General features: G+C 43.5%; 1 protein-coding gene across 8 annotated transcripts in view; it reads right to left on the bottom strand.

Moving 5' to 3' along the window:
* Positions 1-15,113, bottom strand: part of CXADR (CXADR Ig-like cell adhesion molecule) — a 226,915-nt gene extending 211,802 nt beyond the window's left edge. For 3 of the 8 annotated variants that reach the window (XR_012021211.1, XR_012021212.1, XR_012021213.1), the window contains exon 1: positions 13,490-13,744. Coding sequence is in view for 4 of the 8 variants with exons in the window: in XM_072806590.1 (XP_072662691.1) it covers positions 13,490-13,580 (91 nt within the window). In the remaining 4 variants the exon portion in view is untranslated. Of the gene's footprint in view, positions 1-13,489; positions 13,745-14,449; positions 14,610-14,949 lie in introns of those variants that run through there. The other 5 variants (XM_072806593.1, XM_072806592.1, XM_072806595.1 and 2 more) reach the window with 4 other exon arrangements.
* Between the last annotated feature and the right edge of the window lie 187 nt (positions 15,114-15,300).

Genomic DNA, 15,300 nt, shown 5'->3' with positions numbered 1-15,300 from the left:
TTGTCACTATCATTTTGGACCTGTTGTTGCTTCTTTAGGGCTTAAACATAAATTAAGAGTGTTGAGTCAAAATTCCTATTTCAGATCTAAATATGTCCATTTCAGACAATAAACCAACCAAAAAGAAGTCTTCCCACCCCCCCACATCCATCTCCTCCCCTTCTTCCACAACTAAAAGATAATAAGCAGCAATTCTCAAGAGCTCCTTTAAATGTGAAGACATTTTTGAAACATTAGCATAAATTATGGAAGCAGTTCTATCCATTAATAGTGTGGGCTCCAGTCAGATCTGGGTTCAAATTCATACTGAGTTTACTAAATGCTTGGTCATAGGCAAGTTTCCAGCCTTTTTAAGTTACTGTTTTTCTTCTTTAAAATGGAAATTAGGGGTAAGGCTAAGCCTCTGCCTTCAGCTCAGGTCATGATCTCCAGGTCCTGGGATCAAGCCCTGCAGGACTTAAGTGTGAGGTTATATACTTCTCTCTCTCTCTCTGCCTGCCACTCCCTCTACTTGTGTGCTCGCTCCCTCTATCCAATAAATAATGTCTAAAAAAAAAACTTTATTAATAGTAATAATACCTACTCCATTGTAAGAATTAAATAAAAATAATGCATGAAAAGCTTTTAGTTTAATTTTTTTTAAAGATTTTATTTATTTATTCATGAGAGACACAGAGAGAGAGAGAGAGGCAGAGACACAGGCAGAGGGAGAAGCAGGCTCCATGCAGGGAACCCGATGTGGGACTCGATCCCGGGTTTCCAGGATCACACCCCGGGCTGCAGGAGGCGCTAAACCGCTGCGCCACCGGGGCTGCCCCATATCTATGATGTTTAAAAGAAGAGCACCACTAGTGATGTAGGTCAAATTTGATTTAGTAATGGTATCTATAGAGGCTAAGGTGTGAATAAAGACAGAAGTGACTACTGTTTTGAGGAACTTGTCTCTCAAGGGTGGGAGAAAATGGTAGTGTGTGATGTGGAGTCAAGGAAGAGTTGTTTTGAAATGAGAAATGTAGAGCATGTTTGTATAAGTTAAAAGGAAAGAGCAAATAGAACAAAAGAGGTCTGAAAATATATATACTAAGGGCACCTGGGTGGCTCAATCAACTGCCTTTGGCTTGGGTCATGATCTCAGGTTCTGGGATGGAGCCCCACATTAGATTCCCTGCCAGCTAGGAGTCTGCTCCTCCCTCAGCTCCCCCATGCTCTCTCTCTTGCTCTCTTAAGAATAAATAAGATCCTGGGCGGTGGGGGGGGGGGGGGGGACACGGGACGGACACAATACACAGGGACTGAAGGATCAACACCACACAAAAGAATGATGCCTAGAAAATAGCAAATAAGACACCTTTAAAAAAGAATGGAGGGGGGGGATCCATGGGTGGCTCAGCGGTTTAGCACCTGCCTTCAGCCCAAGGCATGATCCTGGAGACCCAGGATCAAGTCCCACACTGGGCTCCCCACATGGAACCTGCTTCTCCCTCTGCCTATGTCTCTGCCTCCCTCTCTGTCTCTCATGAATAAATAAATAAAATCTTAAAAAAAAAAAAAAAAAAAGAAAGGAGGGAGGGAGGCACATGAGTGGCTCAGTAGGTTGCACATCTGAACCTTGATTTTGGCTCAGATCGTGTGATCTCAGGGTCATGAGGTGGAGCCCTGTGTGGAACTTTACACTCAGTGGGGAGTCTGCTTGAGATTATGCACCCAGCAGAATAGCCAAAATGAAAAAAAGGCTATGATAAGGATGTGAAACTGAAACTCTCATTCTCTACTGGTGAGAGTGTCAACGGGCACAACTAACCCTGGAAAACTGCTTGGCAGTTTCAACTAAAGTTAAAACAGGATGCCTGGGTGGCTCAGTGGTTGAGCGTCTGCCTTTGGCCCAGGGCGTGATCCTGGGGTCCTGGGATCATGTCCCATGTCGGGCTCCCTGCATGGAGCCTGCTTCTCCCTCTGCCTGTGTCTCTACCTCGCTCTTGCTCTCTCTCTCTCACTCATGAACAAATAAATAAAATCTTAAAAAAAAAAAAAAAATCAAGCTAAAACATAGGTATTACCTACAGGACACCAGAAACACCATTCATAGGTAGAGAAATGTATACATATGTGCAATGAAACACATGAACAAAAATGACACAGCATTTTTCACAATAGGAAAAATTGGGGGGAAGGTCCATTGGCAGTAAAATGGGTAAATCAATTGTGATATAGTCACATGATAGAATACCACATAGCAATGCAAATGAGTAAACTGCAGCTACACAAAATCAATACTCCTAGCATAAGTGAAAGTTAGACAAAAAAGTTAGACAAAAAACATATTGTATAATTCCATTTACATAAAGTGTAAACACTAATCTACACTTACAAATCAGAAGAGAGTGAAGAACTAGGAAATCTTGGAGACTTGAGATGTGTGAGTAGAGACAGAAGTGACTACTGTCTTGAGGAACTTGTCTCAAGGGTAGAAGGAAAGTGGTACAGTGTGATGATATGTGGTCAAGAAAGGGTTCTTTGGAAATGAGAAATGTGGGATATATTCTATTTCCTGATCAGGGAGAGAATTACACAAATGGTTCTGCTTTGTAATAATGCTTTTACCTATATACTTGCAAATAATGCTCGAAACACTGTGCTTATCTCTATGTATGTCACACTTCAGATAAAAGACTTTTCTTTTTTTAATTGTAAAAAAAAAATTAAGCAAACTCTAACTCTACCCCCAACATGAGTCTCAACCTCATGACCCCAAAATCAAGAGTTGCATTCTCTACCCACTAAACCAGCCAGGTGCCCCTAAAAGGTTTACTTTTAAAGAAATTTTTAAAGAGCTGAAAGAGTTAGAGACAAAGACTACTTTTATTTTTGTTAAAAATATAATGTCCCAATGCTTTATAAATGTACTTTACAAAAAAAGAAAGAAGTCTAGCCAAACTGGTACAATACAGTTTTCCCAATGTACACAGCTGTTGGCCTGTAAGATCAATCCACCCTGAAGAAGGAGCTGAGGTCTGACCAGGGGACCTTGACTTATTGAAGAAATTCTGGTTTTGGGCAGCCCTGGTGGCTCAGCGGTTTAGTGCCGCCTTTGGCCCAGGGCCTGATCCTGGAGACCTGGGATTGAGTCCCGCATCGGGCTCCCTGCATGGAGCCTGCTTCTCCCTCTGCCTGTGTCCCTGCCTCTCTCTCTCTGTGCTTCTTATGAATAAATAAATAAAATCTTAAAAAAAAAAAAAGAGAAAGAAATTCTGGTTTTAAAGTAACCAGAAGTGGGGTTGACAGTGTCAGGGCCTGAAGATCTTACAGATAACAGGATGTGATGGAAGTTCAGGGAGCTAGGTGACAATGCCAACAGAGTTCCAGATTTCAGGGGAATAAGTATAAAGAGAAGAAGATTATTTAAGTAAACTGGGAAGAAAATCACTGTATGTGGGAGGTCAAGGAACTGCTGTGTAAGAGTGTTAGAAGAGGGGCACTAAGTGGCTCAGTCGGGTAAGTGTATGACTTTGGCTCAGGTCATGATCCCAGCATCCTGGGATGGCTCAGCAGGGATTCAGCTGGTCTCTCCCTCTGCCCCTCCCCCGGCTCGTGCTGTCTCTCAAATACATAAATAAGTAAATCTCAGGGGAGAAAAAAAGAATGTTTGAGGAGAGTGAACTGAAAAATGTAAATTCTAAAAGGCCAAGACAACACTATAATGGGAGAGGGGCAGGTTAGGAATATGAGGCAAGGCATTTCTCAATCAGTGTGGAGAAGCAACCAGAAATTTGGTGTAAACAGAGGGTAGGAGATACACAAGGTTGAAGGAGGGGAAAGTGGTCTGGAGAAGCTAGTGGGGCCCCAGGACAATAATCAGAAAACCATACATCTTTATATCACATGAGATTTCTACTCTGATCCCTGCCCGCTCTGAGAATCGTAGCTGGGGGAGTAAATGCCTGACTCACTTCTCTGGCCCCAAGCTTGCTGACAGTATCAGAAAGATGCTTCAGGGGATCCCTGGGTGGCGCAGCGGTTTGGCGCCTGCCTTTGGCCCAGGGCGCGATCCTGGAGACCCAGGATCGAATCCCACATCAGGCTCCCGGTGCATGGAGCCTGCTTCTCCCTCTGCCTATGTCTCTGCCTCTCTCTCTCTCTCTCTCTGTGACTATCATAAATAAATAAAAATTAAAAAAAAAAAAAACAATACCTCCTCACCCATGTGTACACATTATATTATTTATCTACCCCCAAATATCTTCAGGAATTGAAGTTCTAAATAAGAAATATTTAATATACATTATACATCAAGACCAGGGCAAATGTAAATTAAAATGGAAAGCCACAGGAAATTAAGAATGTAAACATCCAGACATTTTTTCCTGTCAGTATTTGAACTGGATTGTGACACACCCTTACCCCACCCTTCTCTCTCCCCCCTCCCCACACACAGAGAAACACTTGAGAATTTCAAACACTATTAAAACTAAGATTTTTTTCAATCTATGTAGTATATTACCTTCCCTGCATTTTTTAACACACGGATGCTAATTTCACAATTCTCTGTTAAAAAATGCAAATAATGTATTTTACATTATGGGTAAAGCAGACTATTGCCATGGTATTTTCATCACCTTCACAGAATAATATGTATTGCTTTATTTTTATTTATTTTTTCTTTTTTTGTTGTTTTTTATTTATTTATTTATGATAATCACACAGAGAGAGAGATAGTCACACAGAGAGACAGAGGCAGAGACACAGGCAAAGAAAGAAGCAGGCTCCATGCAGGGAGCCTGATGTGGGACTCGATCTGGGGTCTCCAGGATCACGCCCTTGACTGAAGGCGGCGCTAAACCGCTGAGCCATCCAGGGATCCCTGTATTGCTCTATTTTTAAAAACCTGCCTTTGCCTCCTTGCTCTTAAAAACTTCATGCTCTCTTCCCTTAACACGGAGACAGTAAAAGTAACTGAGTACTTGGCAAAAAACAAAGCAAACACACACAAAACTTAGGTAAAGTGTCTTATAAAGATGAGATCATAAAAAATTAGAAAGCAAAGACACAGACAGAAGAGCACAAGTAAATAATATTACCTCTTCATGAAAAATCCTGAAGGTAATAAAGAAAGGGTTGATGACAAAAAGAAAATCACCTCTGTTATAAACATGTCTAACTAGATTGCCTCAATCCTGCATTAATTCCTTTCTAATATCCCAAAGTGAATTCAAATTTCCCTAGCAACCATCACCAGGGGTCATTCTATCCTATTTTCTATCTTTCCATAAATATATGTATTTCCTTCACAGGCAAGTTAAAAATGTGATTTTTTTGTGTGCATGTATTTCTTTTTTCTTCCTTATACCTAAAATGTAAATGTATACAGCTGTTGAATAAGGCAGTTGATATAATTTTGGGCATGAGTAACAGATGTTCTGATAATTTCAAGAAACTAAGAAACAAGAGACTTTATTTAGCTTGTTACCAACAGGAATACTGCGTGATACAAAGAATTAGTTATAATTATCTCGTGAGCACACTACACCCATGCTTCTTAGTAGGGTGTTTGGAGACTAGATGCATTAGAAGGTCTGGAACTGGAACTGAAGCTCTTATCTCTTGACTTGTGCTGACCAACAGGGTAGCTGCTAGCCACATAGGGCTACTGGGTACTTCCAACACAGCTCCTTCGAATTGAGATGTGTTTAAGTCAAATACTAACCAGATTTCAGACTTAGTATGGGGAAAAAAATTAATCTTATTAATGTTTAATTTGATCACATATGTAAATGATATTTTGTATATACAGAGCTAAACAAAATATAAGAACTGTAATGTCTCACAACTCTAGACTCAAATATTTCTACAAGCTACAACCTGCTGGGACTCAGGAGCCCAAAGAGCTCCAATTCCATCTAAATCCCACCACCCCTATAACATCTGCAGATATGCTAAAGGAAAGCAAAAAAAAAAAAAAGTATACTCAAATTAATTTCACCTTTTTTTCTTTTTACTTTTAAACATGGCTACTAAAACACTTTATTTTTTTTTAAAACACTTTAAATTACATATTTGACTTACACTATATTTCAACTGGACAGCACAACTTAAACCAATGTCACAATTTTTTGAATTTAATTCCTATAAACAAGAATACAAAATGTTCTTCCTACACCAAGGTTGTCAGATCAGATTCAAATGAGACACCTATAAAATTGTCTTAAAAAGTAAGTTGTACCAGGATGCCTGGGTGTCTTAGCATGTAAGTCTGCCTTCGGTTCAGAGCTATCCTGGAGTCCCAGGATTGAGTCCCACATCGGGCTCCCTGCATGGAGCCTGCTTCTCCCTATGCCTGTGTCTCTGCCTCTCTGAGTGTCTCTCATGAATAAATAAAATCTTTAAAAAGAAAAAAAGTTATACCAAGGCGCGTAGGTGGCTCAGTCTGTTAAGGGTCCAACTCTTGGTTTCTGCTCAGGTCATGACCTCAGGGTCTTGAGATACACCCCTGTCAGGCTCCACGTTTAGTAGAGAGTCTGCTTATCCCTCTCCCTTTGCCCCTCCCACACACTTGCTCCCACTAAAATAAATAAATTCTTAAAAAAAATAGTAAGTTGCATTCTCCCTCTCCCTCCTGCCCATGCTCTCTCTCTCTCTCAAATAAGTAAATAAAATCTTTAAAAAAAAAAAAAAAAAGGAAGGGTGCCTGGGTGGCTCAGTCAGTTAAGTGGCTGCCTTCAGCTCAGCTCATGATCCGAGTCTCGGGAAGGAGTCCCACACTGGGCTCCCTGTTCAGCAAGGCGACTACTTCTCTCTCTCCCTCTAACCTTCCCCCTTGCTCATGCTCTCTTTCACAAATAAAATCTTTAAAAAAATAGTAAATTATATCATAATAACTATGCATTTTAGTTCATTGTGATGATCTAGATTTAGGACTGCAACGTGTTTATAGCACTGATTCAAAATCCATCCGTGGTGAAGTTATATAAATAATGCATATACTGACACCTTCTATTGCAAAATATGAATTTAAAACTTGTATGATGTCATGTTTTTGAAAGAAAGTATGTGTATATTTCCATGAAAAAAGGTACAATAATTTTTCTAGCCCAGAGTTAGTTACCGGTTGATCCTAAAAGTGTAAGATTTCACACTCTACAACCAAGTAGGTTAAAGAGTCTTCTCAATTCTTACTGTACAACTACCCAAGACAAAAAACACTCCAAAGTTTTTGTCTGGCCCATTAGGGAAAACTCCTATGGGAATTTTATGGTATTTAAGAGTTCAAAGCTCTCTTCACTGGGAGACTGAAAGGGTCAGCTACAGTCACTAACATTTCAACAGAGATGTAGCTGAACACACACTCGGTTCACTGTATCTGAATGTTTCTTGAGATTCCTTGAGAGCATGTGATCTGTGTAGCCAAACTACCCCTACTTTGGAGAAACCTATAAAACTCATGCAGAGCATACATTTACACTATGGGATGGTGAAAAAGTAACCACATTTAGTTACTTGTTTCTTCTTGAAATCTAAACACAATTTATCTTAGAAGTAAATGAAATTAAAGTCATTCCCAGTCCAACTTCTAAAATACATTTGAAATAATGAAAGTAATTTAATAGTTTCAAAGGAAATTTGCATTGTCTCAGTTAACCAATTAACTGGTTAATTTGACTGTTAATCCTTTTTCTCACCAACTATCAAAAGACAAACTAAACCATGCCATTGATCTCACACCTACCCTAAAAATAGACTTATTATCTCCCTCTCCTAGCTACCTTCTCCTTTGTCAACAGGGCAGGCCACAGTCTTTTCTTCTACAGCACACTGCTAATTAAAATAAATTGCAAATACTGCTGAGTCAAGTTAAGGCCTTTAACGCTTAAACTCTAATTGGCTAACTCTTTTAGAAACCTGGAAGAGTGAGTCAATGAGGTAAGGTAACAGAAAAGGCCTATAGGGAAGCACAAAGAGAAATTCTTTTTAAATCACCATTTCGCCACAGAACGTAGAAACATTTTCAGCTTGCTTTGCATTTTTACACAGAAGACAATAATGGATTCAGCAGAACAAACTACAAAAGCAACACCAATATCACAGCCCCAAGGGATCACCAAACCAAACCATGAGTTTCGAACCAGCTTCCTCAACAGAGCACTTTATCAGGCCACGGTGATATCTGCCCAACCCCCTCACATTCCACCATTTGTCATTTCTGCCCCCCAGAAAGGCTGAGTAGAAAATTAAAGTAGGAAACCAGCACTAGAAAAAGTTGCTTTTAACTTATACTTAGCACCACATTCTTAAGAGAAACCAGTCTAATTCCAGTATCAATCTAACAACTATTCTAAATTATTTTCTTAAAAAACAAGACAGATGAAAAGCAATAGGATAAAACCGTAAGTTCATTTTACTTAAAGTAACCCAGACATAATTAAAAATTACCATCTTAAAGTCCACATCCATCCATTACTTGCCACCAAATGAATGATATCCAAAGTTCTCAGTATCAATTCTTGACTTTAATTACACCTGACAATGATTTGTATGTAACAGAGGAAAGATAAAACAGGGGATTGGAAGAACAGGCTGCAACAGGAGTTTAAAACGAGGCCGAAGTGTTAACACAAATTCATTCCACTACTCAATGCAAAGCAGAGCTGACAAACAAAAAAGCTAGCCTGTGCAGGATACAGTGTCCAGCCCTGCTCACCTCTCCCATGACGGACCTATTCTTTTTTTTTTTTTTTTTTAATCTTAATGATGTGCCTATTCTTGATCTTCAAATGCCCTTTCTCTCTAGGTCTTTTTCTCAACTCAATATACACCAATTCCTGTCTAGAACACTTTCCCCTCTTATTTAACATGCAACTGTGCACACACTGGGAACAAAAATAAGGAATAAACAGATAATCCTTGACATCATGAAATGTACAGTCTGTTGAGGAAAAACAATTACAATAAAGGTCCACTTGATAAATGTTACAACATCCTCCAGTAATGTAACGTGCTTTGAGCAGGGAAAAATTCACTAGCCGGACGCCAACGAAGCTGGTATTTCAAACCATCTTAAGAGATGCTGGTATAACCGGGACTATAAGTAGTGGCTGGAGGAATACAGGTGACTTAGAAACTGACAGGATGTAAGATGAGAGAACAGGAAGGCAGGGTACCCAGCCTTCTGCCCCAGCATCCTGATAGCCAAAAAAGCCACTTCCTGGGAGAGAGAACAGTGGTTATGCAGACAGGTTCAACTGGAGGTGCCTGTGGGAAGTCTAAGCAGGGGATGTCAGGTGGGTGGTTAACAAGTGATGGGAAAAAGCTTGAGAGACAGACTAGAAATAGACTGGAAGCTGTCAACACAAAAATGCTAATTGAAGCCATAAACTGAGGAACCCCAACATTAAAGGTATAAGGAGGAAACTGGGTACACAAAGGAAAATGAGGAACAAGGTTCTAGGTCTGGTGGCTGGAAGTTAAGAGAGTCCCTACCTACTGGTTTCTACCTGGGTCTGCTGCTGTCCCTTGGAACGACGGTCATGCACGCAACACTGCACTGTCAAGCCAACTGCAAACGCTAAGTAGGTTTCTCTTTCTTCACTTAACTGATGCCCACTTCTTAACCTATAAAAATCTAGCTCTACTCACTATAGAAACTGTCCTCCATGTGGAATCCACAACTTTCTGAATGTTCCCAATGATCTCTTATTGGTAAGACCCACTGACCTCATTTCTGCATCAGTTTCTGGACACCCTCATTCCACAGTTCTCCTACAACCCCCCCCTTCACTCTTTACTGTTCACCTTCTGTGTACTTATTAGTTGATGTTCTTCAGTGTGAAAGTTCATCTCTCTAGTGTCACCAGCTTTTCCTGGTTAATCTTACACAGATGGCACCTTACACAATATTAGCAGTGATTCTCAAATCTCTATCACCAATCGTTGTTTCTTTCCTGAGATCTAGTCCTTTAAATCTTCCTACCAGATATTTTTTTTTACCTCCATTCCCCTCAAGTGCCTCAAATACCACCTGTCTAAACTTAAGCTCGTTGGTCACTTCTCCTAAAACTTGTTCCTCTTCATCCTCTGCAAGTTAGGGACTTCACCATTCATTCAAAACCAGGTATATTACTGCTTCTCTCCAACTTCTGCTTGGAACCAACCAAATTATCAGACTTCAATACATTTTCCTCAAAAGAACTTTTCAGATCAGAGAGGAAAGCCCAACAGCACTCTGTTTTTCAAGGACTGCTTATGTGTAGATCATCCCAGATAGCTTCCTGTGTTAGACCTACCTGCCTCCAGAACTGCTACAGAGTTCATCATTCCAGAGAATAATCTCAGTGTTTCATCTCACTTCTTTAATGTCTCCACAAGCTTCTTAGTGCCACCACAGAGGGTGGTATAACTTGACACATGTCCATTATCTTTCATCCCCTAAGCTCTTGGCACAGCCTTAGAGCTTCACTCACCCAGAGTGTGGTCAGTAGTGAAATCATCAGGAACTTGTTAAAAACCAAAAATCTGGGATGCCTGGGTGGCTCAGCGGTTAAGCATCTGCCTTCCAGCTCAGGGTGTGATCCTGGAGTCCTGGGATCGAGTCCCACATTGGGATCCCTGCATGGAGCCTGCTTCTCCCTCTGCCTGTGTCTCTGCCTTTCTCATGAATAAATAAATATAAATCTTAAAAAAAAAAAAATCTCAGGCCTCGCCCACTTTCTTAGGAGAATGACTCAGATTTCCATCAAAAGTTTGAGAAGTGGTGATTAGATGCTCTCATGAACTGAATTTCTCACCTCCCAAGACACATCATACCCTTTCAGATCTCCATGTCTTTGCAAAAGCTATACCATCTGCTGGGAATGACCTATCAAAGCTTTGCACCTTGCAAAGTTCTATACTACTGTAAGGACACCTAACACAAGCACATAGTAGGCAATAAATATTTGAATGATTGAATCACGTAATCAATTAATTAATGGGTGAGCCTGGCCTGACATTTGTAGAGTCTGAGGTACTAAAGATCATTCAGGTGGAATGTGAATGGTAGGCACCTGGAAACAGGGACCCAGAATTCAAAGGAGAGGTAGGCTGAACTGGTACTATTTTTAAGTCACTAGCAACTTTTTAGAGGTTATAGTAATGGATAAATGAAGTCACCCCGGTTTAAGATTGAAAGAAGGGGACTGTGGGCCAAATCATGGGGAAGGCTGATATTTAAGGGACCTACTGTAGAAGTATGAAGAGCAGGTTAGCAGGGTGGAAAAGAGTCAAAATAGGTATCAAGGAGCTCCAAAAAAGATAAACGGATTTGGCACACTGTTATAGTTACCTCTCACAACTGAAGTGGAATAGAACAATGAGATCAAAGATAAAGCAAAAGCTTAACTTCTTTAGACCAGCAACTGAGACAAGGCTACTGGAAAGACCACTACAAAGATCATCATTATTTGAAGAGAGAGAGAGATGGAACTGATGAGAGCCACACCATATACATGGGCCTCGTGGTAAAAAAAAAAAAGGCTGCAAATTTTCAGTCATATAACATTTATGGAACATTTGCTATCTACCACATTCCACACACTAACACCAGGACTATAACAAGAACACAAAGAATGCCCCTACCCTCTGACCTAGTGCAATGAGATAAACTGAGTAAACTGATGGACACCCCACAACAAATAGGGTAAGGAGCCAATGAAAGTGGGTTGCTGTGAAGAAGAGGCAACATTTTTTTTTTAGGTGGTTGGTATAATGGCCAAAATGTAAACAAAATATAGAGGAGATAAAGTTCATATTTAATCTTCCCATTTTTTATGCAAAGGAAGACGCCAGGAAAGATGATAAACATTTCACTTTGTTCCTTAATGGCTCTGAGATGATAGGATCCTTGTTCTTGATACATAAAGCAACTGAGGCACACACAAAGGACAGAAGCCTACAGCTGTCGTCAAATGGCTAACATGTGGTGGGGAGACAAGAACTTTTTAGTTTCACTCATGATGCCAGCGTGAGAAGCAGCGTCTCAAACAAGATCCCCAGGTGATGCTGATGGTACATGGGCCACATCAATTTACAATAGCTGCCTAAGCTTTTTCTTGCTCCTCATGCTTTCCTAATAGTGTCTGAAAGCATTAAACTAAGTTCAAGAAATTAAAGGGCTAATAAAGAAGTCTTCAGTATTTGGCACACAGTCAAACCAACAGCAGGTTCTTACTATGTGACAGAGAAGCAGTGATAGAAATTTAGAATGTCAGAGATAACCAAAGAAGAAAGTGACTGCTTCAGAGGCAAAACAGCATAGTGGGAAGGGTAAGGATTAAGAAGGAAATTTGTGACCTCAGCAAATTAAGTTAAAGAACTACTCCGTGTCTCAGTTTCCTCACATGTACAACAGGGATCATTATAATACATACCCTCCAGGGTTGCTAGGTAAATGGAACATATATAAAGCCCTTAACAGTGGCTGGCATTTAATAACTTTCAATCAAGACTTTAATTTTACTACTATTGCCACTATTATTACTGGTAGTATGATTTCCTACTGGGTAGGTAATAAAATGCATCCAAAGGCCTTCCACTAGCAACTAGAACATATGACAAAACTCTTTACAGCCCATATGGAAACAGATCTAGAGGAAAAATGGCACTGCGATTTTTAATATGAAAGCCTCCTCTGCTTTGTTTTGCCAAATGTAGAAGCCAATCACGTTACCACTCAAATTGAATTCACAGCAATGAGTGTCTAAAATGGCAAGAGTATCTGAAGAAATACTCAAAGCCACCCATCAGTTAGATAGCTTTAGAGCTGTTCCCTAAGCTGGAAAACTGGAACTAAAAATAGTTGTCTTCTTATGCTAAAAACAGTCCTTTAATGAGAAGTTCACTATCCAAGCTTACAGTTTAAAAGCAGAATGACTCTGTATATATTAAACATGTCCTCAGTTGAGATTGTACCTAGTAAAGTGAGGTGTCCAGAAAAAAATGAAATCCAATTATCTGGACATCCCCAGAAGGGGAAAAAAAGAGAGATCCTCTACATGGTTTGTTATTCCATTTTTCTGCTCTGGATGTAGCCTAAAGTATTTTCTCCATGGAGAACATGCACTCTCCACTTCAAATTTAGTCCCCGACAAAACAAACGAGGGGAATGTACCACGTAAACTGGTTACTGACCCTTCATCTTTTCCGGAAGCTTTACTTTGAAATTTTCACCCAAATCTAAATGATATGTATTTAAAAGGTGGAGGTGGTGCTATCGATGGAAGATTAGACTTGTTAATAGAATGTTGATCCCCTGAGTAACGCTCACAGATGTGGCATCCAACAATGGAATTAACATTTCAACAGGAAGCAGAGAGCTATCCCAACAGAAAGGGCCACTCGATCCTTTCCAACACATCAAAAAAAAAAAAAAAAGAAAGAAAGAAAGAAAAATCCTTCCAGAGACTATAAAAAGTGTGCCTGCGACGGTCACACTTACGGGTTTTTTGTTTTTTTTTTAACTAACCATTTGGTTCCAACAGCGACAAGTGCTCATCTTGACAAACAAGATCAGTTAAAACACTGCCACGAAAACAGATCCGTTTCTTAAAAAGCATCAAATGATTGTGCCTTCAAATGTCCACGCATTTTTTAGATGCCTTTTTTTAAAATTCCCCTCCCAAGAAGAGCGCAGTCAGAAAATGCACTTGGCGAATCCTTTAGGGATTGCCCTGTACAAGCCATCCCCTCGTATCTTCAAAAATGAATGAACTCGTCGTAAACTCAAAGCGAGGTTCTGAATTTCTTCCGTGCACTTTGCTCCGGGACTGCAGAATCGAGAGCCTACGTGGATCTGCAGCCCTCCCCTTCGGTCGAGCTAACCTCCGGGCTAACAGCTCGCGCTCGCGCTCGCGCTCGGGCTCGCCTCTGGAACCAGGTCGGGGAGGCTGCAGCCGCCGCCCGTCCAGCGCCTCTCGCTAGAGGCAGCTACAGCTGCACGGTCGAGGCACGGGGGAGCTCAGGGCCGGCTCGGTCTCGGCGCTGGAAATTCAGCCTCCCGCCCGCACTGCTCGACACCTGGAAAACTCGCAGCCCACGGCTTCTGAAGCCCAGGAACGCTGGACCGACACGACTCGGCGGCTAACGAGGAAACGGGCGGGAGCGAATAAAGCGAAGCTCGCCCCGCAGCGAAGACGCCAGGCGCCCCCGCACGCCGCGCCCACCCACCCGCGCCCCGGAGCCCCCCGCCCCGGGCATCCCGCGGCCCCGCACGGCTCCCTCCCCGCCCGCCCACCTTCCCGGCCCGCGGGCCCGGCTCCGCAAAGCCTCCCCAGGGCGACCCCGCCTCCCGGCCACGCGGCCGCAGCCCCCAAACCGCGCCCGGCCCCTCCCCCACGCTCATTGTTCCCGGGCGGCCGCGGGCAGCGAGCGCCCCGGGGCGGTGCCGGCGACGGGAGCCCCGCGAAGCGCACTGCCCCCCGCTCACCCGCGACTCCGCACAGGAGGACGAAGCGCAGCAGGAGCGCCATGGTGGCGGCGCGGCCGTGGGCGGCGACTGGAGGAGGCGGCCCTCGCCCGGGGTCTCACCACCCGGGGCCCGCGCGCTCCCGACTGGCTGGCGGCCGCGGCACCTCCGCGCCCCGTCCCCCCCGCCCCACCCTCGCTCGGCAGGTGAAGCGCGTCACTTCCGGTAGGGACGGGGCCCCGCGGCGCGCGCCGGCCCCGCCAGGAGCGTGGCGTTGCCGTGGCAACCAGCGCGGGCTGCCCTGGGGACCCTCGCGAATCGCGAGCTCCCGCGCGGGCTGCGCCCAGAGTGGGGGGCGGGACCCCGCCCGCTCGCCCGCTCGCCCCAGCAGGAGCCGGGCCCGGCTTCCGAGCCCTCCGTCGAATCGCGCTTTGGGCTCCAGGGTCGGGCCAGCGCCTCTGCCCCGACAGCTCCAGCCGCGGTCGCGCCTCGCCTCCGGGAGCGGCGTCGCCAACACTCGCCTCCGGGCCGCGCTCCTGAAGGCGCGAGTCGCGCTGGCCTCGCGGGTCCTCACCCCGCCCCGCCCGGCGCAGGAGGGCACCGGGCGGGGTGCGGGTCCAGCCTCGCCTCCCACCGCGGGCTCCGGGGAAAGCGAACCGAGCTGCGCCCCGCCCCCCTCCGCCGCGCCGGCTTCCCCCCCATTGCGTGGAGCCGGCGGGCCGCTCTGGAAGGCTCTGGAAGGCTCTGGAAGGCTCTTCCCCATCTCCAGTAATGACTGAACCCTCTAAACCAGAGCTTCGGATGGATGTGAGAAATACCTCGACTGCTTTTTGGGTTTTTGTTGTTGTTGATCCTAGGTATTCAAAGGTTAT

The sequence above is a fragment of the Canis lupus genome, chromosome 30 (genome assembly GCF_048164855.1).
Source record: "Canis lupus baileyi chromosome 30, mCanLup2.hap1, whole genome shotgun sequence".
NCBI classification, from domain to species: domain Eukaryota; kingdom Metazoa; phylum Chordata; class Mammalia; order Carnivora; family Canidae; genus Canis; species Canis lupus.
The sequence above is the reverse complement of the archived record's forward strand: the minus strand, read 5'-3'. Positions and strand labels throughout refer to the sequence as shown.